This window comes from Hyposmocoma kahamanoa, unplaced genomic scaffold (assembly GCF_003589595.1).
Source record: "Hyposmocoma kahamanoa isolate Upper Pololo Valley unplaced genomic scaffold, ASM358959v1 88, whole genome shotgun sequence".
In the NCBI taxonomy this organism is placed as follows: Eukaryota; Metazoa; Arthropoda; class Insecta; order Lepidoptera; family Cosmopterigidae; genus Hyposmocoma; species Hyposmocoma kahamanoa.
The window spans coordinates 11,074,173-11,100,052 of NW_020654466.1; the positions used below are offsets into that span (position 1 = coordinate 11,074,173).

Here is a 25,880-nt window from a genome sequence, read left to right on the forward strand (position 1 = left end):
TGTACTTACGTCACTAAATTATCATCATTTTATTAGTATTATTATATTATCATTTTCTGTAATAGCTTACAACCATTGTGAAAATTGATGTTTGTAATTTATTTACATCGCAACTGCTTTTTCAAACACGATTTTATCAGGTTGGGTGAGAGCCTGGAGATCTGTCACACAGGTTAGTTCCTAGTATAGACTCCAGTCTCTTGCAAAGGTACTCTATTATTTAAGCATTTTCATGTAAATTACATTATAAAACTTTGTGCCCATGCAGGAGTAAAATAAAGATTATTATTATTATTATTATGTCTAAAAACATTTTCGAATGAAGCAATGAAGCCTTCAAGACTGCAAGATCATTTGTATAAAATGCATCCAGATAAGACAACAATGTAGCATATTTTCAAGACCTAGAGAAGAAGCATAATACTCAGCCAAATGTAGCAAAACTCTTTTCGGCGGCTGCTAAGCAAGATGACGACGGACTTCGAGCTTCGTACAATATCTCTTTGTTAATTGCTCAAAAAGGCAAACCACATAACATTGGAGAAGAGTTAATTTTGCCAGCAATAAAGGTAAGTAATAACTACTGTGCTTCATAAACCGGCCGCAGATATTATCTGAAAAATTCCTTTGAGTAATAATTCTGTGCAAAGACGAATTGATGAAATGGCTGAAAACATTGAAGAATCATTATGCAATCATCTGAGGACTAGTCAATTCTCAATATGGCTCGATGAGTCCACTTTACCAACTAATGAAGCATTGTTGCTGTCTTACGTGAGGTTTAATAAAGATGAGAAAATATGTAGGTAAAGAACAATTGTTTGCTAGAAATTTAGAGACCGATACAAAAGGCGAAATCATGTTCAATACATTGGAAAAGTCTTGTGATGAGAAAGAGATTCCCTTGAAAAATATTATATCAGTTGCTACGGATGGCGCTCCGGCTATGACAGGGTGCCATAAAGGTTTCATAGCGTACTTAAAAAATAAAATTCCAGATGTCCTTGCTGTACATTGCGTTATACATACACAACATTTGGTTGCTAGAAATTTAAGTGAACGACTATTTCAATCACTGCAATATGTCATCAAAGCAGTCGATAAAATCCGTAACAGCTCTTTGAATGATAGATTAATTCATCAGCTTTGTGTTACTAATGACGAAGATTTCAACCGTTTGTTGTTTCATACTGAAGTTCTTTGGCTATCAAGAGGCAATTGTCTGACTCGATTTTACAACCTGTTGGACTCTGTGATAGAGTTCTTGGAAACTAAAGATACAGAATTGCGCATCAATCTCATTACATCAAAGAATGATATAGCTTACATGACAGACCTGTATAAATTGTTCAACGACATGAATCTCCAACTGTAAGGTGATGAACTAAATTTAATTAAAACAAAAAATGTCGTTCATATTTCATAATTTTCCGAATTTATCCTGCAGTAACGACGACTTGTTTGCCTACTGCCAACATTTGGAAAACCGCCACATTGACTTCACCGAACGATACCAGGACATTTTGAATTTGGAATACCAGACTGGGTGTTGGATCCGTTTTCAAATGTCAACACTAAGCAATATCACCTCAGCTGGAAGAAGAACTCACAGAATTGTCAACGAACGAGGATATAAAAATCAAGTTCAAAAATGGCTACCAAGAATTTTGGCTACAAAAACCGATCCCGCAATTGTACCCTGGATTGTGGTCAATCGGTCAACGATTCTTGATAGCCTTCCCATCGTCATATTTGTGTCAACGTGGTTTTAGTGCTGTGACAACGCTGCTAACTAAAAAGGGAAATCGTTTCCATGTTACCGAACGTGGTGACTTGCGACTGTTCTTGAGTAAAGTGGAACCTGATATCAATAAACTTATTAAACAGCATCAGATTCATCCTTTCACATTAATATTTATATTAGAATCGATTATGTTTGTTTTATTTTGAATAAAATATACTCTGTCTGAATACTATAAAGTTGCGTTTCAATAATCATTCTCATTGGCAGGTGTAGCCCGTAAGAGTTAACTTGAGACCTGAGCGCCGTTGTATACTACCTACTGCGCTCAGGTCTCAAGTTAACTCTTGTGGGTTATAGTAAAAGTCTCGTTTAGAATGAATGTTTAATCTCCGCCAATATAGCTCACAATAATTCATTTAATTTGAAGTTATAGTGGTTTTTAAGTAGGTGAAAAAATGGGGGCGCTAAAAAATAATTTATTCTCAAAGTGGGCAGTACACTAAATAAGTTTGGGAACCACTGGTCTAGGTATAAAATAATTATATATAATATATACGGATATAAAGTTGTGTTTGTTCGAACATGACAATATTCCATTATGACAATTCATCAAAAAGTTTGTCACCTCTGACACGGGGGAAGAGGAACATATGTTTCTCTTACCCCATAAGTACTAGACCCTCTTACCCCAACAATGTTTTTGGCGGTTAGGATTTTGATTCCAATAAAACTCGTATTATCTTTTGTTTTTGGTCTGAAATAACTAATAAAAAGTAAAACTTACCGCTTTCTCTACGTGTTTTTCTTCAAAAATAATCTCCAGCACTTTTTTTCACCCAGATCCAGCAAAGAAAAAATTACGCGCCCATCTCGTGTTTTCAGACTACACAGCTGTCAATTTTTTTTTCTCTCTCTATAATTTGGAACATCGTACCGACATCTCTTTACAACCGTTAAAACTAATTTGTTTGCCTGTTTTATCGACTGAGAGACTATAGTGCTAAACGCTTTACTTTACATATTATGGTCTTTAGTCCCTCCTCCCCCGGTTTTCCTCTTACCCCACCTGACCTTATAATATTACTAATAAACGAGAATATAGGGAAAATATGTATAACTAAAGTAAATTTATCATATTTTATATTCTTTTATTTTCCTTAACGCCATTTTTTGTTTCCTTTATAGAACCATATAAACGTAAAGTGTGACTTACCTGCCAAGTAGCTTCAGGGTGATAGCTAAGATGGTAGAGCGTATACGCTATGTAGAGCTGGAACACGTATCCGCCGAAAAGGAATGGTAGTAAATAAGAAAGGCCGCGCCACATCCACGAGTGGAAACCCTCAATGGTAATGTCCATGTTATGTCGCGCACCTAAAGCTTTTAGCCGGTAGAGTACACCACTTTGGTACCTGAACTGCATGTATTGTACGACACCTGCAAATAAGACGTCATTCCACATTAATTTATTACCTGCCATTGATCTCCTATGACAAGAAATTATGAATGATGGCGACATAAACCTTTAGTCTTTGAAAAGTACAAAATGTTTTGCTTCCTACTGTTTTCCTTGTTTTGTCTCATAGGTTCAACCTTCAACAATAGCGTTTGAATGCCTATTTTGAAGTCTCGTACAAATATTCTGCCGTCCGCTAACTAGAACGCGGCTAAGTGACAAAATATTTCTTTGAGATAACTTAAAAGATCATAACCCATTTTAGAACATTGAAATCGTTTAATGATATAATCGTTAATGGACGGAGGTATTATGTTTAACCCCAACTAAACATAAGCAGCAGTAACATATCTTTAAAAATGTGCAAATTCTTAATTACACAAAAACGTATCTTATTTCTACATTATAAGAAACAATTTAGATATTAAAATCTAAAGCTTAAGATAATTGACATCATAATACGTAACTTCGAGGAATTCGCTACATTTTATGTTTTATAGTTCCCTAGTATAATTCCGATAAAAGGTCTTGATGGCAACATCGTCGGCGCATACCCGGCGCTAAGGAAAAAACAAAGAGTGGTGTATGGATTTGTTATGATCGCTCGTGTGTCGATTGTACCATCAATTCCTTTCTTTGTCTTTTTTAATAACAAAACAGTTCTACTCAATGACAAATCACAAGTTCGTAATTGATGTTACTGCACCAGTTTAGAATATAAATTGTCATACCACATTATCGTAAATTTTATTGAAAAATAAACTAAAATACGTAATACTTTACCTAATAAAAGAAATACCTAAATAAAAAAGAAAATGCGTAAAATTGTAAACACAACAAATTTCAATTAAAGCAATGGTAAGGATAAATAGATAAAACATAATCCTTACGTGCATGCTTAACTAACAATAAAAAAAAACTAAAGAAAAAACCCTTTTTGTTTAAATTAAGTTATCCTAATATTTTAAAGAACCGTATATCAGAGGCGACTCGTGTTTTGTACTGGCACGTATAGGGTTTGTTATTGGTTCAGTAACATTTTATTAAAGAGTCTCAACACATACTACGTCCATGCGCATGTAACTTACATGTTTTTGACAAAAAGAAAGAAACAAAATTATTTGTGCAGAATAAACAGGACTTACTGATATACGCAATGAACCACATAAATGTATGTCGGAACTCGTTCCACGGTTCATTCTGTGGCCAAATAAGTAGTACACCAGCTACCACGGTTGAAATGAAGTGATGCAGCCGCCACCACCCTTTGATACGTGACCCGTTCACTTTGAGAATACTCTCTCGAATTGTTAGAGTGCAGTAATACCATACCAGAAGGAATATGAGTATTAATTGTAAGGGCCTGAAATAAAGATAGATAATGATTTTTCTTTTTCTAACCGACTTCAAGAAGGAAAAAGGTTCAGTTCTATTATGCTGTCATTTATGAACCGATTTCCGAACATTCTTTTTTGTTGAAACAGGGTTCGTAGGGGTCCCATTTAAATTTGAAGAAAATATTCCATCGCTAAGGGTAGCAAATTAGGGGATCAATCCAGTATATCGAATTTCACTCATAATTAAGTATATAATTATTTACTTATTTTATAAAAAAGTTATAATTATCACAATAGAATTTTATTGGAATTCATTTGAAACGAATGAAATTATATAAGTCTATTCTATAAAAAATTCATAAACGTCGTATATTTTTTGACAATTTTAATTGAGTATTAAAAAACCTAATTTCTCCGTCGAATTAAAAAAAGTCAGAATGTATAATGTACGGAATTTTTTTTTAAATTGTTTGTTGACTAATTTACTAAAAAGCTCTTATATTTCGAGGTACGACAAATACTAATTCGTACTTAATAATATTTTTAAATAATAAAAATGTGATCATGTTTACCTACCTGAAATCTATGTACAGATTAGCAACAGCTAAAACAAATGCAATGGCGCTGAGAATTAATTTAAACTTCTCATATTCATCTTTGTACTTGAATCTGAAAGAGACACAAATTATTAGTAAAAATATTAGCATTTACTAAGGGGTTTGTCGACGATGTTTGTAGAGTATAAGGACCCACCCTCATTCGGGCAATAGAGATCCCTCTAAATCTAAACCGGATACACATAATAGATATTTCAGTTCTATGTACAAAACATTCAGTAGTCCAAGTCACGTAAGTTCAAGCGGTCCGTGTTCGAGATGTACTCGGTCACTGAGGCAGTTATGTTATACTTGTAGGCATACGGTGGTGCGCCTTGTTCAGTAGGGCTAGCACGACTGGGCGCGACTAGCGCGAGAGCGTCATAAAGCGCGATATATTTCTATTCTCGCATAGAGACTATGTATGTATGTATTTCATACAAGTATAACAGAACTGCCTCAGTGACCGAACAGTTACCATGCTGGTCTGCCACGCGGAGGTCCCGGGTTCTTCTTGTGCCGGGAGAAAAATTTGGATGGTCAACACTTATTTCTCTCGTGAGTTTGGGTGTAATTTGTGTTTGTTTATATGTGTGTCCATGGCACACGTGATACAGGGTTTCCCTAATGCGGGGCTACCGATTATGGGCGTTATGAATGTGTTCCTTAATAGTATACAAATACAATACAACGTTATGGTATATAACACAACATTGAGTGAAATAAAAATATTGAAAGATCAAATGGCAACGTCGCGCGGCGCAAACCGTACGGTTCGGCATACAATAAGTATACCTAATAATATAAGTAATACCTAATTACCAGTTTTTTTGTTTGCACTGTTCCCAGCTTAAGAGCAGCAAAATTACCATTCTGACCACAGTTGCTAATAATAATAATAAAATTAACTTTTGTTTGACCTTAAGTATGTCCCACTTCAGTTTCACACTTACGTTACGAAATTCAAACGCTTAAATTATTATGGCGTATTGTTATTATTATACCCATGAACGGTAAGAATGATAAGTCACTTCACGTTTTGCCAGATTAAGATCGACTAAGGTCGATTACAGACTCGACAGACTGCAACTTAGAGCGATGCCACACGATGCGTTGCGTCGGCATTGCGATGACGCTGCGTTGTACTACATATAAATCAGAACGAACATACAAACTTGCAAACAAATCTCTGCTACATCCAGTCTAGCCAAGGGTGGAATTACATTCTATTTATACGTCTATTGTTTACATTAATTACTAGTTTTCTATTTTAACACATTTTTTTTACAATGATCACATTGATTAAATTTATCGATTACATTTGAAAACATTCGAACATTTGACATAAGCATGCCTATGAAGTTCATTAATTGCTATATTAAATAATAATGTAATAAATTATGAATAATGAAAATAAATTGTAATTGTTTTAATATAAATCATCATAAATCATCCTGTACTGTAAGAAAAAAAGTACATATACGAGTACATACTTACATACAATACACATAAATTACAAAAGCAAATAAAATAACCAAATAGCTAACTGTCCTTATCCTACACAAGATAAGCGCAAAAGACAGAAAGAGATTCGTTACGTCAATTTCAATTTTCGAACCACAAGCGATTGAAATATTTAGATTTAGAACAAAGAAACTATAGAGTTGATTTAATGTTAATTTTATTTTTATAATGACTATTTATTAAATGTTAGTAATAAATAACTAACAAAATATTGTTGTATTCGTTTTATTGTTTGGAGTTATCAATCAGAAGTCCGAAAATACATTTGCCCGAAATAATGTTTGCTCGAATTTTTGTAATCCCAGATGTATTTTTTAAGATTATTTTAGGAATATTACAAAACACACTAATTTAATCTTTTCTTTGTAATAAGCAATCAAAATCCCCGGAAAGCATAACGGTTTTGTTATAAATCGGTTTTCGAGATTATGAAATTTTGAGTTTACGTTTAGTTGGAATCTAGAAATTCAAAACATCGATACATTTCATACAGCACGTCATAACTACCAACAGAGAGAAACAGCTTTTTTCGCATTTATAATATTTGTATGTAACTATATATATCTGCACAACTCTTATTACTTGAAGCGAATTCATATAAAATTCAACATAATACTATAAAATTAATTAATATTGACATTAAGACTACTTCATCACTCTTGTGTTCAAGTAGTTTTCACTAGACGCCAAATGCACCATATTTTGTTATATCCAGTAGAAGCTGAACATGGATAATTTTTGGGCCTTTAAATTGTGGTAAACAAAATTAAGCAATACTGCAATTACTTTACAATTTCAATGAAATGTTTTAGTTTTTTTATTTTTCTATACACGTCAATCAATACCGACAAGCATGCCCGGAGTTACCCTGTACGTTAACTCCGGCCATGCTTGCCATTATAAATACATAACATGAACTGAAAAAAAAACTCCGGAAATTGTTTCGCGGTTTTCGGATTAGACTTTGGATTGTATTTATTCCATTTATTGGTAAGTAAATAGTACGCATTCATGAAGCAATAGAAGACGATGTTCGAATAACAAAACCCACCCCAAAAGTACGTGGAATTACATATAATTACCAAGTTTTATTGAAACCGGTTACCGGAAAGTGCGCAACCCCGGATCCATCCCCTAGTTCGCCACTATACGGGATTTGACACAGGAGATAATAAAAATCAGATAATAAAAATCGATTCTCACTACTTAAAGCATATTGAGAGAAAAACGCCTTGAATTGGAGAACAGCAAAAACAATCATTAAAATAATTGCTCCTTATTATTTTAGGCGCTATTTATAAAAATGAATCTTCATGCGTGAACAGCCACGCTTAGAGGTGGATGATTTTCTTCAAAATTAAATGGGACCACTATGGAGGTACCCTCTTTCCAACAAAAAACAACAGAATCATGAAAATCGGCTCACAGATACCGGAGTTATCGCATAACATACATAAAAAAACATACAGTCGAATTGAGAACCTCCTCCTTTTTTTGAAGTCGGTTAAAAAGAAAAAGAAGCTGGATACATCCACCCAATATGAAACGATTAAAGTGCACAGTGTGTTATTTTACTTTAGTTGCGGACATCCACGTTTTATGTTCGATTTCAATAGGTTGACTCTTAACAAATTGTACTAAGAAACACCCGTTTAGGTATTTACTTTTATTATGGAGATATAATTTTTTTTCGAAAGGTCATTGAACGTCAAGAAAAATGTTTTTGCCTATATTTCCCGAAATATGAGAAACTTCCCTTTTAAAAAAATACAAATTGACTGTCTATTTAAACTTTATTAAATGTGAAAATCGTAAGTTCTTTAGCGGACAAAATTGGGAGAAAAATTTTTTTTTGTTAATTTTAATAATATATTTATACTAATCGAGTTCTTAGGTTTTCGCGATTGTTACACATAGGAAATGAAACTATTTTTCCGGATTTAAATCGCGTATATTTGTTTTTTCAAATACACCGACGTTTACTTTACAGGTCCCATAGTCACGGTTGACAACCGTGACCATGGGACCTGTAAAGGGCCCGAAACGTCGGAAAGTAAACGTCGGTTTGTTTTAAAACACAAATATACGCGATTTAAATCCGGAAAAATAGTTTCATTTCCTATATTTATACTAAATTAACATTTTCTTTACCTTTAAAATATGCTACATTAATGTATCTGTCGAATAAAGAAAAAAGTAAACGTTTATCTCGGAAGATCTCAGAGATACCGCGTTTCTAAGGTTTTTTTAGATTTCTATGTCAAAGTCAAAGTCAAAGTCAAAGATTATTTATTCCATAGGTAAAATAAATTTACACTTGAAATCGTCACATTTAAGCTACTGCTCGTTCACTACGCTGACCTCCCTGAGAAGAACGAGCAAGAAACTCTAGGGATTGCTCTTTTCAAATAAACTTAAATGCTATGGAATAACACTTTGAATCAAATTTGTGTGGATTCTGGAGCCATGTCGTCTTTCCATACATCTTTATCTAACACGTAGTCTTCAATTTTGTAATATGATTTTTCGATCAAAATATTTTTAACGTAGTTTTTAAACTTAGGAAATGATAAACTTAATATATGCTCCGGAATCTTATTGTAAAAACGTATACAGTTCCCCATAAAAGAGTTGTTTACCTTGGTTAAACGAAATCGTGGTACCATGAGTTTGGACTTAGCTCTAAGGTTAATATTATGGATATCTTCTTTCTTATTGAAATTATGTATATTTTTACGAGCATATAAAATATTTGAGTAAATGTTCTGTGATGCCACAGTCATGATACCAGTCTCCTTAAACTTTTCTCTGAGAGAAACCCGAGAGCCTAGACGGTACACAGAACGAATCGCTCGTTTTTGCAATACAAATATGGTTTGAATATCTGCCGCTTTACCCCACATGAGAATCCAGTAGGACATTATGCTATGGAAGTAACTAAAGTAAACTAGTTTAGCAGTACTAACATCGGTAAGCTCACGTATTTTGCGGACTGCGTATGCAGCGGAGCTTAACCTGCTGGCCAGGGAAGATATATGTGGAAACCATTGAAGTTTACTATCTAAGGTCACTCCCAAGAAGACTGCTTTATTAACAAAGTCCAACTTTTCTCCGTTTATTTCTATGCTTCCAAGCAGCTAGTCAATTTTACGTTAGGTAATTCAAATTTAACACATTTTGTCTTCTTGGTATTAAGCAATAAATTGTTAGCATTAAACCAATAAACTACCTTAGAGAGGGTATCATTAATATGGTCATAGTTAATGTCATGTCTGTCGGTTTTAAAAATCAAGGATGTGTCATCAGCAAACAACACTATTTCGCAATGGTCCTTAACAAAGAATGGCAGATCATTAATATAAATCAGAAATAAGAAAGGCCCAAGTATTGAGCCCTGTGGAATGCCCATTTTTACCGGAGAACCCAAAGAAGTCACACCATTTATGTCTACTTTCTGAATTCTACCGTTGAGATATGACGAGACAAGTTTCGACGCCTTGCCATTTACACCGTAATGTTCCAGCTTCCTAATAAGAGTAATATGATCAACGCAATCAAATGCCTTTGAGAGGTCACAGAAAATACCAATAGCGTTCTGGGACCTTTCCCAGGCATCAAAGATGTGTTTTAGTAACGCTACCCCCGCATCGCTAGTCGATCTACCACTAGTAAACCCGTATTGTTCACTATGAACAATATGATTCCTACCGAAATAGGACAGTAATTAGTCAGCATAACCTTTTCGAATATTTTACTTAAAGCTGGTAAAATTGAAATGGGCCTATAGTTGCTAGGATCAACTTTCCTACCGCTTTTGAATAAGGGAATAACCTTGCTGTATTTCATTAAATCGGGAAAAACACCTTCGTCAACGCACCTATTGAAAGCTACAGCTAAATGTGGAGAAATAAGATCAATAACTGAGTCTATAACTTTAGTTGATATGCCCCAGAGATCTTCAGTTTTTTTAACATGTATTGATTTAAAAGCTTTTATGATGTCTTGTGGATTAACATGACGGAAATTAAATAAACTGCCACAAACGTTAACATTTTCCTTTAGGAGATCAATAGCAAGTGAAGGGAAGGAATTTAATGATTCTGTAGTGTTCACAGCAATTTCCGAAAAGAACGATTCAAAAGCTTGGGCTACTTTATCTTTAGATTTTATAAGTTTACTGTCTAATTCTAAAACTATATCTCTATCGTGTTGTTTAACCCTGCCTGACTCTTTGTGTATTATGCTCCAAGTAGTTTTAGATTTATTTATCGATTGTCTAATTTTGTCGCTGTGAAACTTAACCTTGGCAGCTACACATACTTTTTTAAATATTTTTGAATAAATTCTAACATATTCTATGAAATTGGAATTAGTATTATAAGTTTTCATAGCATATAGCTCATACAAACGAGACCTACTCTTATGAATACCTACTGTTGCCCAGTCGTTGAGTTTAGTCAAAGTTTTAGTAAAAGTTAATGTTTTCGATTTAAATATATTATCAAATTCATTTTTAATTAAACCAAATATCGTGCTATATAAAGTATTTGGATCCTCCGGTATATGGGGCAGGGAATTTAAAATATTGCCGATATATGGAAATAAGGTTCTCACAAAATGTATAAATTTTTACCCGACTACGTAAATCAATGGCGAGTTATGTGTTAAAACAACAATAATAATATTATTTATTTCGAATAGGAACAGACCTGTACGTGGTAGTAGATACAAAGATGTGAACTTATTTTAATGTTAGTAAATATAAAATTTTATTCATACATGTGGGAGCTTTTGTAGCCTACAACAATTCAAATTCCTTTATGAGGTTCAGATAACACAGTCCATATCGTCGCCTTACTTGGAGATGGCAAAATTTTCTATTTATTTTAAATTTCTTATTAAGGGTGTTAATTTGGATGCATTACTTTAAGAATAGGTAAAAGCCAGTGTGTGAATATGAAGGAAATGTGATGTGAAATTAGCTTGCAAAATTTATCTAAACAATCCATTTTTTACATTTCAGTAACTCTGTGCTTTAAGATACGAGTTTGAGAAAGTAAGGCGACAATATGGTACAGGGTCAAGAACACGTCAAGCTTGACACTTAAGATTTCAATCCAACTCCATGTCGCTTACGATAAGAACGGTCCAAAGTACAAAGTGTCAAGCTTAACGTGCTCTTGGAGTGAAATAAATTAAATTGAAATAATTATGTCAAAAATAATTTAAAACAATGTACGTTACGTAAAATTGGCATATTTTGTTATAATATTCACGTATGTGCATTACGTTGTGTGAATAAAGATAAATTATCCTGGCAAATGCTGAAAGCTCATACATTTTCCTCATTATCGGATTGCCGAATGATTTCGTTTGTTGCTAGCTTGATATCAGCAGTTTCAATACTAATGTGTTCTGATCGGTAATGATGGTGACGAACATTTTCCGTGGTCACTTTGAGAAGGTGAAGAACTTTAACAGGTATAGGTAGAGATATTTTGTTGGTGACGTGTACTAAGTGTCAAAGAGGATAAATAAAGATCAGACGATTCCAGTGCACAGTGAAACAAGTCTGTGATGGTCGTTTTCCGATACAAATTTCGTGTATGGTGCTCTCGATCATAACGTCAAAACTTGTTCCTTGATTCACCGGCTTGTTCCGATAACATACCTATTGGTAATGTGCTACACTCAATGAATATAAAATATTGAACTTTGCAAACTGGATAAGTATTCAGCAACCCTAACCCAAAATTTAAAAATTTATTGAATTTTTTCTGGTCTTTTGTGTTTGTCGCATCTGGATTTTTTTATGGTAGTACTTATTACTGTATTTTAAATTTTTATTTAAAATTGAATTGATATAGAATTGATATTCAATTATTTTTTGTGAAATTACTCCACAGTTTGTAATAATTATTAATACAAAGATCGAACACTCAGAAAAAATTCCTTCGATCCGGCCGGTTTCGAACCGACGTCTTCTGGCATACCATGTCCGACTCTATGCCAACTAAGCCACGGAACGAACCAGCGGGCTTGATATTTTTTAATTTTTGTACTTATTGGCGCTTTTAGTAGTTTTCTATCATAACATGAAATATTTAATGAATAGTCATTTACAGGAAAGGAGATAATCTGATTTCGTGATCTCTATGGATTTTTCTCGATTTTTTACATTTCTCTAAAACTATGATAGTTATAGCCAGGAGAGTTTAATTAAGAGCTTTGTTTAAGTATTATCTTTCTTAAAAAAAGACATAAAACGAGGATATCCGCAACTAAGGCAAAATAACACACTGCCGGGCACAAGCAGGTATATCTGTCTCAGTCGCACCTTTAGATTATTTTACAGTTATCTAAAGAGATAGAAAGCTACCTAACGGTGCATTGGCTGGGGTTGAAAATTGTTAAAAACTTTATAACGTTTACTTTCCTTCAATTTTATAATTGACTTAGTAAGTTCGTCAAAACCCGGTACCCTATACAAAAGCGCATTCCATGTTAGCAAGGTACCGAGTTGTAGGTACAATATGTATTCAATTTTCCGACCTTTGATCAAGGGTCATATACGGCTCACCCCAGAAAAGGCAAGCAGTCAGGTTTCACGCCCATATTGAGGGTAAAAAATATTTACTATTAAATACTTGTTAAGTTTTGTTCAAATATTGTTATAAAATGCTTCTATTTACCACAATTACCTAAAAACACCACAAATCACGGCTATTTGGAAGTTGTACTCTACTGTTTTAAATCAGATCAGATCTACAAGTTTTTGAAATGCCAATGTTCGTAAAATGGCCTCTTTAATATATGTATTGCGTCAATTTAGAATCAGAGGGTAGGGTCACTTCCGCTGTACAAGTCCTCTCGAAGAAAATAAAATTAAGAAGTGAGTAAAGTAAGATATGAATATATAATATTGCTCTTTGCAGACAGGATAAATGTTCAGTGACAACCCTAACACAATATTTAAAAATTCAATATTTTTGAACTCCTCTGTTTGTCGCATCTGGTTTTTTTTGTGGCGTTGAAAAAAAATGCTAATATATAGAAATTCTCCAGAAGAAAAAATTATAGAAAAAAATTAATTGTGGTCTAGCAAACCTTGATATTTTTTAATTTTGTGGTGTTTTTTACTTTTCCATCATAACATGAAATATTTAAAGAAAAATCATTTAAAGGAAAGGAAATAATCTGATTTTATGGTTTTTATGGATTTTTCTCGATTTTCTAAATTTCTCTAAAACTATGATAGATACGAACTTATTACGAACTTTGTTTGAATATTATCTTTCTAAAAAACACATAAAACGAGGATGTCCGCAACTAAGGCAAAATAACACTCTGTGAAGTGTGGGCAGTTTCATATATTATATACAAGTTTATGTGACATCCAGATCAATTTGTTAAGTACTACCACATGCCAATAAATGTTTTTCAAGAATTATGTTCAACCTCGGTGATAATTTTTTCTGTATCGAACATTTTCGAAAGAAACGTCTATATTCAAGTGCATCCTATACCAAAGTGACCCCTTCCCTCACGCCTACCTCCACCCGCGCCAGCCCGACACACGATGCGATCGAAAGTCAGTCGTCATTACGCACGTGAATCGGCTGATAACTCATTTTGCGTCGTCGTGTGAAACAAATCGTACTTTTATATGAAACCGAATGCAGCGCAAATTGCGCAACTCACAAAATTACGCTTGTCTGGCCTCACACTAAAACAATAGCACTGTTACACTATTCACAAAATTGCAAAAGAAATCCTCTTCATCCAGTCTAGCCAAGAGTGGAATTACATTTTTCATATACGTGATTAACCAGTACGTAATACATATCGACACCGTCACGTCGATAACTTCCCGTCTCTAATATATTCATGAAAATCGATGTATTTTTATAGGCCTATTCTGTGTACGGACATGACATGAATGTGTGTTTTATCTGTGTATTTGTAAAAATAAGCTAGTGTTGTCGACTTTTGTTTGTGTGAGACCATAGTGACACAATTCAATATTGCATTTGAGTGCACCTGTTTGCTTGTAGTACTACCACCCCGCCCCTCAAAAAGTGGCAGAAAGTTTTGTTCGAGAAATAACGCTAACAGCGCCTCCGTCCTATATGCTCTAAGATGGTGAGGTTAGCCGCGAGGTTTTATTGGTTACACTGGGCTACGGCCAGAGTCCCACTACTCGCTGCTCCCCCGAGCTGAGCGGTAGGTCTACGTAACTCATTTCCCAGCGAAAAAAAAGTGGTGGCGAACGAGGATATGATGTAGCCAGGTCTGAACTAGTAGTGTCTAGACACATTTGTTTGAATTGAAGTTAATACATTTTTCATATAATAAATTTGAACATTGTTATATAGTTGCTGATTTTAGATCTGAAATTTCTCACAAACGACCAATTTCAGGTACAGTACTGTATTAGATGTACATTAAAATCTTACTTGTCGTTTTTGTTAAGAATCGACACGTTGACATTTCCGAGTATGATCTTCAAATAAAGACTATTCTGTTTGGGCAGTGTGGCTTCGATCTCGTGCAGCATGGCTTTCCTCTTCATTATCTCTTTTTCGAGATTCGAAACGCGCTCGTCTTTTGGTACTCTTTTTTTTTCTAACCTGTGGGTAAAAATAATAAAATTAATATTGATTGTAATGAATTTCATGATATTTTTAGTACAAAAATATCATGGCAGTCCATGATATTCATTTATTTTTGTGAAATTACTCGGATAGTTTATTATAAATTATTAATACAAAAATTGAACACAAAGAAAAATTCCGTCGATCAAATAGGACACGGAACTGTCTGTATGCCACTATAGCAACCTGTCAGATTGAAGAAATTTTTCTAAGAAATTTTACAAAAGTTGATTGTATTAATATTAATAAAGTTAATTATACAGTAGTGACTATGCATGTCTAGTATAAGCAGCCTTAGATAATCGCAATTATTATAAAATATAAGTCAGTTCATGACCGACACTAAGCCGTTTTATTCGTCTCCACTCCCGACTTGTCCCGTACATGGCGACCCTGCCTATGGCCGCCTCGCCGCGCGCGTTGTTTGTTGCATTTGATACCGTTCTCCATATAAAGACTGGAATATTTTGTGCCATCTAATCGGACTAGTTAATTTAAAAATGTATCGAGTGCCATTGAGTTTCGACATCGTGATAGACGTGTATCATTGTATACCAATAAAAAATGGGGAAACAACAATCAAAATCTGAAGAAACCACTATTGTGCAGAATGCCGCAGGAGGTAACAATCAGGCATCAATTGAGCAATATCAATACCATATTACAATTACGAACGCTCTGATGTCGTTTATAATGATCGTGTTAATATGTGGTATACTTTACGGCATCTATAAAGTATACAAAAAATGCAATATTAATTGGATAAATGCAGAATTTTACCGAAACACAATAAGAAAGTCGGTGTTCCGTATGCCACCAGATGCACATGGGCAACAAAATACAAACCCAATTCAATCTCCAAAGCTGCATCCCGACGTAGTTTGAAATGAACTCCTACGTTCACGTTCTCCTACTTCAGATATTTAATTATTACAAGAATGCCCCTTGCAATTGACAAGGTTACTGTAGTACACACAGCCAAACATAGAAATCATTTAAAGTTTTGAGTAATATTTTGGACAGTTCCAGTTTCGGATATAAGAAATGTGAGTGCAACCTGTTGTGAGTGATTAAAGTAAGTGCGTGAAAATAAAATACAATCAATACGTGAAAACCGTAAGTGGCGTCTAACAATAAACAGTATGATAACATTCCAATTTTAACCTATATTACTTTATTTTTACTCATATTTCTCTACATTATACACATATTTTAATCGCTATAATTTTAATGTATTGACATTTCATACATTTTACTTTTAAATGCCCTATGGCAAGTGTTTTAGAATCTCTGTATAGTGATTTAAAAGAAGTGAGATTATATTTGACTAATATAGGACCTTCTAGAAGAAACAGCATTGTATTATTTAATAAATGAAATGAAGCAAATGTGTTATATGAAAAATATACAACTCTATTAGTTGTTCTAGATAAAGATATTAAATTAGGAAAAATCGATTCTAAATGTATACATGCCATAGAAAATATTTGTGAAAAAATTACACAGTTATATTACGATATTCTAGATTGATATAAAGTTGACTTCGAGAATAACGAAAAAGAAAAAGTAAAATCAACCACGATGACGTTCGATTTGAAAACAGCTCTTAGCTTATTGCCAATTATGACGGATGATGAGTCTGTTACAAAACAACTCATAGATAATATTGAATACTATGACTCAACCCTAACAGAAAATGTCTATAAGCAAAACTTAATTAATTTTGTTTTAAAAACTAGATTGGCACAGACAACGAAGTTAAGGTTAAATTCAGAGTATCAAAGTGTATTTGAATTAGTCACTGATATGCGAGCAGAATTATTACCAAAAAGGCAGCCACTGCAATCTAGGACAAGTTACAAAAAATAGGACAAAATGAGATGTCAGTTTCAGATTATGGGAAAGAATTGACCGAATTATTTCTCGATCACATGATCTCGCAAGCCAACGGGAACGCAATTTCGTATAAAATACTTATACTGCTGAACGAAAAATATGCGATTAAACAATTTGCCGACGGCTTACGAAATCGTAGGTTGAGCACAATTATATAAGCAAGAAATTACAGCTCTCTCAAGGATGCGGTACAAGCCGCTCAAGACGAGGAGTTATCAACGGAATCTACATTGGAGGAAATATTGGGTACGTACAAAAAATATATAATACCAACTATAAAGCCCATAGGTACGATTCGAGAGGAATACGAGAAGGCTATAATAACAGGTATCCCTCCTCCTCCTACGGAGCTCGAGGCTACGACAGCCGCTCCCGAAGGTGGAACTCTCAGCCATCATCGAGAGGCCCGTGACAGCTCTTGCGAAGATGTCCAACTAGAGGTACATTTATTAATAATACTACTCGAGGCAATCGTAATCAAGGGATACGTCGACGGTGTAATATAAATACAATGATTGAGTCAGAAACTGAAAATCAACAGGGTAGCGTTTCGTGTTCGCAACATGAAAATTCCACAAATTGGTTCTTTCGTGAATAATAGAGAACAACATCAAATTTTAGTTGGCAACAGTAACTGTTACATTAATATTGCACCATCTAATCATGAATCATATTCTTGATTAGATGATGATTCTTTTAGATTCTGGAGCATCCATATCGGCATGGAAAATTAAACATGTTGGTGAACATGACAGTCCAATTGACAGAGTCCAAGTCGTAGGATATGTTTACCTTTCACTTTATTTGGGAGATGAGATAGTCAGTCACAAGTTTTATGTTTTTAAAACATTGCCTATTTTGTCTAATGGAATTCAGGGTCGAGATTTCTGAAACAAATTTAAAGCGCAATTGGATTTTAAAATGAATAAGTCAGTAAGTAAGAAGTAAGTAAATGAATAATCTTTACAAACAAACAGCCAAACAGAGATAACATAAAAACAGAACAAAATATTCCATGATTGAAAATATGTATTTTGTGATTGTATATGACACTAAATGTATCTAAAAAAAAGTTAATTTTATTTTTTATTTTTTTGATGGAAGGTGTAGTGATTAAGCATGTCTAGTATAAGCAGCCTTATATAATCGCATTTATTATAAAATATAAGTCAGTTCGTAACCGACACTCAGTCTTTTTATTCGTCTCCCGACTCGCCCCGTACAATACACATACTTCCCATATTGTAGGCGGAGACTACTCAATTTACGATCGATCGACTTATGATTCAAGTGTGCCGTGTTTACAGTGTCATTGAAGAATTTCGTTCTTCAGAAGACTAGTGTCCACATGTATATATTATTATGTCATATAATTTATCTGGTCCGTTTCTAATATTTACCTAAACTGTTCATTAGTAGGTAGTGAGAAATTCATTAAAAACGTGTCAATCGGAGTACTGTCATAAAATAAATCAACCTTCATTATTATGTAGTCGACAAGTGCAGGTAATATATAAATGTAATGCAAAAAGTGCATTGTGCTAACACTGTCGCTATAGTGAAGATTATTGTAGTAAATTTATCAATAATTAAAGTATTATAAGTGTTTTTGTCATAAAATATCTTGTTGATAAAAATACTTGTAAGAATGTTTTAAATTTATTGCATATACATATAATTTAATTACACTAAAGCTATAGACCTTGACTACGTGTTCCTGCATTAGGACAAAAAGTGTATTTTTTTTTTTAAAGAAATAAGTATTCTTTACTGGTATATAATAAAGTCAAATAGCAACACTCAAAGAAATTAAATAGAGTACGGGAGTCGAAAGAGGAGGAGTTGATTCTTTTTCAATATAATTCTGAGATTAGTATTCTTAGAGATATACATAAAGGGTGAGAGTGAATAGGCATTATTTAGATGTGCATTTTCCATCGTTAACTTCATCGTCACTTTCCATCAGGTGAGATGGAAGTCAAATGCGCACTTATTTCTAAATAAAAAATACATAATATCAAAAAGTTCTACTCAACGTGAATAAATTTAAAAAATACTACTAATGGCATTTGTTATACAAAACTGCAACAAAGTTACAATAAAAACAAGTAAAGGATAAATAGTCAATCTCATTTCCATTTTATAATCTATTGTTATTCCTGATTTGCATGTCGAACACACGAGACATGAACGCGATTACTCTCACGACATGTCCCAACTAATGCTCGGAGAAAAGGAAATAGTCAATTGTTTTATTGCATTAAATCACTCGCTACGACCAACATACATAGAATTACATAACACAGGACTTAAATCACCTTGATATCATATCTACTTGCCCTATGTACTGATACGCGTATATCCTAGTATAATCTCTTGTTTAAAACATAATCAACTAATTCTTGCTAGATAAAATGTTTAACAGATTACTGAAAAATATATTAAACGTGTTTTACGAGTTTATAATAAATATTGTGAAGATATGTGCTGTCAATTCTTTTCTGAGAAGATACAAATGGCGATGCATAATCCTGTTTTGGGTTACCTATCAGAAGTCCGAAATGACATTTTCCAGAAATAACGTTTTCTCGAATTTTTATAACCGCGAAAGTAAGGGCGCGTTCCCACTATGTCGTGACTACAGATTGTCGTGCAGTTTACAGTGTGGTGCTTGTATATTTAAATGAAGTTGTTCACATATAGCACGACACGATTAACTGTCGTTCACGATTTTTTATCGTTACAACGACAAACTGTCGTCACAGTGGGAACAGCTATAACGACAGTCGTCAGACGATAAAAACGTGACGACAGATTGTCGCAGCTCCTATTGTCGTCACGTTTTATTTATCGCTGTCCGCACGTATTCTGCTCCCTGCCCTCCCCTCTCGTACCCCGCGCCCTTTGCTCGCTTTGCAGTATCGTTGGGTCGTAGTCAAAGATGGGCAATCGCCCGGCTTTTAACCCGGCGCTTTTTTTTTTTTTATTATTCCAGTTTGCGTAAGTACGCAAACTGGAATAATAAATACATATAAGAATACTATTTATAATTTTATTATGTAGTTTTGATTGTTTATCATTGAAATACCTACTGTAATGACTTGTACTCTTAATATATTTCTTTAACAAAACACATGTTTCTTATAAAATGTATAGTACAAAATATGCAGAAGAATATGTATAGTAAAGGTATGCAGAAGAATGCATACAAAGAGACTAAATTCGTAAAAAAGACGTCATAAAAAGTCAGGTGTAAGTTAATGAATTTAATCGCACACCCAATAAATAGATATTGATTGCCACATTGCACGATCATACCTCTCTTGCATCATTTACATTCATCACATCTTTTCATATGAACAAGCACTCCTATTCTTCTCACTATGCACTCCAGCCTTTTTAGGAAAACATTCTATGTTTCATCCGAAAACGTCCTTTATGACCATCCTCTTCCAGAGTTGCCTTCCATGTTGGCTCTACTCTACACACATATATCTCTTTCACCACTCTATGATCATTCATCCGCTCCATGTGCACTAACCACCTCAACACGTCTTTCTCTATTTTTGTCACTACATCTTCATTTCTTCACAAATCGTGGTATTCTTCAATCTGTCATGTAACCATACATTACTTATTTTTCTGAGGACCTCATTTCTACAGCATTCACTCTACTCTCGTCCATCTTCTGACATACCCAACACTCCCACATATCAGCCTTGAAACCAAAACAGGGATAATCTATCACAAAATCGAATTTATTTTGTCCAAAATAACGTTTGTTCGAATTTTCATTACTCCGAAAACCGAATTATAAGGAAATCGTTGTTCTTTCAGGATATGTTGGATGTTTATCACAAAGACACGATTAGGTTATGTTAAGTTAGGTTTAAAAGAAAAAACATTTTTCTCTCAAAATTAGGGCACGTTCCCACTATGTCGTCACGTTTTACAACAGATAGTCGTCTGTCGTGTCTAGCCTGTTCCCATATCACGACTATCTGTTGTGGACGATTTTTATCGTTGAACGACTGTCGTGACTAGCTGTTCCCACTAGATCGTGACGACAATTTATCGTTTCACGACAGCATCCTTGTCGTTTGCACGACAGAACCGTTTGATGCACTGCAGTCGCTTGTATGTTCTTTTGGAAGCCGGTAGTGTGTGTTCGCTCGAAATGGATGAAGACGAAATTTTAATAATGTATTACTTTTAAAAAATGCGGAAGAGGAAGCAAACGAAGAAAAGAAAATTTTGGGTACATCCAATGCTACTAAAAAGAATTCCATTAGGGTTATGTCAAACGGTATACGAAGTTGCTTTCTTTTCGGTATTGTCAAAACCTGCTACGACCAGAGATGGGCAGTGGGTTAAAACCCAATCAACCCGCCCATGTTTTCACCAGGGTTTTACCACCACCTGTCAATCCTGTAGATTCTCAATGAAGATCGATTCAAGTGCAACGATTTTTTGTATCAATATATTGATGAACTTTTCAAACGAATCTATTCAATAGAAAGGTAAATCGAACTGTCCTGATAATAAAGCAACAAATATTTTGTAATAATATGTAAAATAAAATTTGAACAAAACTCATTTCACAACAAATATTTAGACGTAAAAAGTTTTTTCCCTCAATTTCGGGTTTTAACCCGATTTAAACCCGGATTTAACAAAGCGCCGGGTTAAAAGCCGGGCGATTGCCCATCTTTGACTACGACCCAACGATACTGCAAAGCGAGCAAAGGGCGCGGGGTACGAGAGGGGAGGGCAGAGAGCAGAATACGTGCGGACAGCGATAAATAAAACGTGACGACAATAGGAGCTGCGACAATCTGTCGTCACGTTTTTATCGTCTGACGACTGTCGTTATAGCTGTTCCCACTGTGACGACAGTTTGTCGTTGTAACGATAAAAAATCGTGAACGACAGTTAATCGTGTCGTGCTATATGTGAACAACTTCATTTAAATATAATTCTTCATTTAAAAACAAGCACCACACTGTAAACTGCACGACAATCTGTAGTCACGACATAGTGGGAACGCGCCCTTACTTTCGCGGTTATAAAAATTCGAGAAAACGTTATTTCTGGAAAATGTCATTTCGGACTTCTGATAGGTAACCCAAAACAGGATTATGCATCGCCATTTGTATCTTCTCAGAAAATAATTGACAGCACATATCTTCACAATATTTATTATAAACACACATCTCGAGTACACAAACTCTTTTACTTGAATTGCTTTCTTGCAATCAATTTAAATCATTCCGTCAAACTACCATTTCTTTCAAAAACCCTTACTTTAGGTTTTCTGCATTTTTTCATACTATATTCTTATATCTATCGTCTCCTGCAACTCTGTACCAGATGCAAATAGTACTTTTTGTGTACAAAACTGTTGGTGTACAAAAGTCAAAGATACCCATCTTATTATACATATTATTACACACCGACTGTCAAACCTCTACCATTAAAACTTAAGGAGATTACTCTCTATCATTATCATGCAACTCTGTAAAACAGTTGTCCATAAACAGACTTAAAAGCCAGAAAGACACTATACATTCCTGTTGGTCACCCAAGAGATGCCAACCCAGGCAGTGACCCATTTGTCCCAACACATGCACTTATCTCAGAGAGCGATATAAGTACAGTCCTTAGTTACATTATAAACAATTAGGCAATACATTAACGTTTTGACCATTTTGAATACTGCAGTCAATATTTTCATCTGTTAAATAATACCATGCGCAAGTTCTTAAAAGTTTCGAAACATGTAAAATCACAATAGTCTTAAACAAATGTGGTACACAATAATATAAAGGCGATGTCAAAATTCAAGGATTTCATAATATTGTACTTCAAAACAAATTACTTTCATTTTAAGATTTTTGAAAAATTGTGGGAATAATATTCATCATTTCTAATAGTCAATGTAGGACGGGAACGGAAGAACAAAAAATTTATGCATCTAAATAAGTTCTACTTTTCTGTCGAATAATCTCCTTAACTATTAGTGACAACTTAATAGCCATATGAAGAATTTGTGTATCAGACACAATTTTAATACGACTAACAGGGCCATAACCCTAAACAGTATGTTTGATTTTAATGACTCCAACTGACCTTTTGAGTGTTCCGGTGATAATAGACATGCGATATCGCTGATGTTGCAGCTCTTTCATGCATGCTCCTTGTAGTTCGCCCACTTCTTCCAGTTTTGTCAAGTATTGCTTGTTTACTGACTGAAATGTTTTATAGAGTATATAGAAGGGTTTATTTTTAGTTAAATATGAAATCTTTATTCTACATTAAATATTATAATATAACAGAGTTAGCTTGTTAAGCCTTTTGTTGTACAAGGTTGTCTGCCATGCTTTATAAGTGTAAAGCAAGGTTGTTGCCACATCTATCATACTCAGTAATTCAATATGAAAATCATGTACTAAAATATGAGCCTCAAAGGCTCATATTAGGTATAGAAATGTAATTTGAACTAAGGGCTCAACTTTAGAATATGTGATGTCGAGTTGGGCGTTCAAATTAGACCCCGTCCGCGTGGACACGACACTTACATATACATTTCATATATTATCTAATTTGTATAAAAATATTAGAATTTGGTACTTGGTACTTGGTGCAACGGGCTGGTATCCGCAACTCGACGACAAAGCGCCTATTTTGCGTGTAATATTAGAATTTATTGATATACTGTTATTAACATATCATAAAAATTATAAAAAGCAATACACAAAGTGGAAGTGGACTGACCACATGTACAAGGAAAGAATAGAAAAGTGGACAAGAAAGTTAACAGAATGGAAAAAAATCTGTCCCTTTAAAAGATGGTCCGACAACTTTAAAAATATAGCTGGACCTATATGGACTAGGCTGACAAGGGACAGAGCCAGATGGATAGAGCTGGGGGAGACCTAAGCGTCTTCAGGATGCGCTGATGCTATAGATTAAGTAATTTATGAATATAATTGTCAATATAATTGAATTTTCCGTATAATATAGGTTAATAAATAAAATAAATAAATAGATAACATATTAAAGTATTTCAGTCTACATACAATTACATACACAAGTATGTAGTTGTATGTACACTACCTATTATGTCGGTTTTCTTATCTGCTTATTTATTTATTGTTGAGTTTTGTATTTGTTTTGTCATTATTATGTTTGTCAGTGGCTTACTCGCCTGGGCTTGCTGAAAATCAGTGCCACAAAATGGTTTCAAAAGAAGCGACTTGTGGCTAAAGCCGAGCACGTCACAATTGCACCAGGCGCGACACGCATGACGGTGAATTAGGTGCTGCATTATCAATTGTTTTAATTTTTTTTAAATTCTTTTATTATTATTTACTTTATTCTTCTCAGCTTGTTAGCTGGCTTGAACCACATTATTATAATTATTATTATATCATTATTTGTTTTAGACTCTCACTTCTCCGAGGGCCTAAAATATTAAATTTTAATTGTTATTATTATTATTTCTATTTTAGACTCCTGCCTCTTCCAAGGTCTAAAACATTATTATTATTGATCGTCTGTTGTTTTGTTTATATACGTGTCTGTGCTTGTGTGAATAACATTTTCTTTCTTTCTTTCTTTTTTTCAAATTAACTTTGTAGATAGGCCTAATTCTTTCCAAATTAAATATGGCACAGGTCATCAATTTTAAAAATTGATCCTATTAATGTTAATGCATTGATGTACTATCATAAAATAGGGTAATAGAATGTGTGTTGATACTGCTATAGAGATAGATAAATAACAATTGACCTTACATGGAGATCAGAATTTAAATGTGTGATTTGCATAATATGATTTGGCTTACAGATTATTATTATACGGTAACGATGTAAATCGTTAGTGAACGTCACAATCTTCGGACAGCTACAAGGTTTGTATCATCATACAACCAAACATAGATTTTTGTTAATATCCGTGAACCTTGTTTAATAGTTCAAAGTACGGCTAAACTGCGAACATTTTTTGAAGGTAAACGTAGTCACAAGCCCCCGCCAATTAATATATCGCGATTATATTATATCGTTATTTTATTGATTCCATCATATATATTGAAATAACTCCTTCATATCAAGTATTAGAAAATACTAGGTCATTAGAATGTAAACAGCTAAATCTATGTTAGCGTAGGAGATAATATGGCTCGAACAGAAAATACAGGAAATTACGAAAATGTTTAATATAAAATGTATATACCTCCAGACGTTTGTAGTCAACTATCAAGTCTTCCCATTCTTTAATGCACTCATCCACATCCATTTTTGCACATTAAAATAAAAAATGCACGACTACGAAATAAAATTCACGTTTAAATTTGAGAAGCTCCGTTCAATTTACGTCGCCGTCCGCACGCAGGACTCATTGTCAAAAGTTCTCAAAATGAAATGTCTTTGTCTATCTCACTCACCCCTCCATGAACGATTGCACACCTGTCACTAAAAATGTTGCTATTTTACTAAGTGGAATAAGATATTTAGTGATTAGACCTTAGTGGATGAAAAAAAAAAATAGTCTAAGGATTATACCAACAATTTGTTGGCTAAATTAAATTCTAAAATGAATTTACGATGACAATTTGTTAACCGTTTCCTGTAAAAGAGCTAAGGGGTTACATGCATTCTTATTCTTTTTTTT

General features: G+C 34.0%; 1 protein-coding gene across 4 annotated transcripts in view; it reads right to left on the reverse strand.

The window, feature by feature from the left end:
• The window catches only part of LOC113235653 (transmembrane protein 120 homolog), a 38,767-nt gene extending 13,183 nt beyond the window's left edge, over window positions 1–25,584 (reverse strand). For 2 of the 4 annotated variants that reach the window (XM_026471478.1, XM_026471479.1), the window contains exons 1-6: window positions 25,443–25,581; window positions 23,337–23,455; window positions 15,114–15,287; window positions 5,114–5,206; window positions 4,346–4,563; window positions 2,958–3,181 (exon numbers count right to left, since the gene is read on the reverse strand). In XM_026471478.1, the coding sequence (XP_026327263.1) occupies window positions 2,958–3,181; window positions 4,346–4,563; window positions 5,114–5,206; window positions 15,114–15,287; window positions 23,337–23,455; window positions 25,443–25,505 (891 nt within the window). In that variant the 5' untranslated portion in view covers window positions 25,506–25,581. Of the gene's footprint in view, window positions 1–2,957; window positions 3,182–4,345; window positions 4,564–5,113; window positions 5,207–15,113; window positions 15,288–23,336; window positions 23,456–25,442 lie in introns of all 4 variants that reach the window. The other 2 variants (XM_026471477.1, XM_026471481.1) reach the window with 2 other exon arrangements.
• Between the last annotated feature and the right edge of the window lie 296 nt (window positions 25,585–25,880).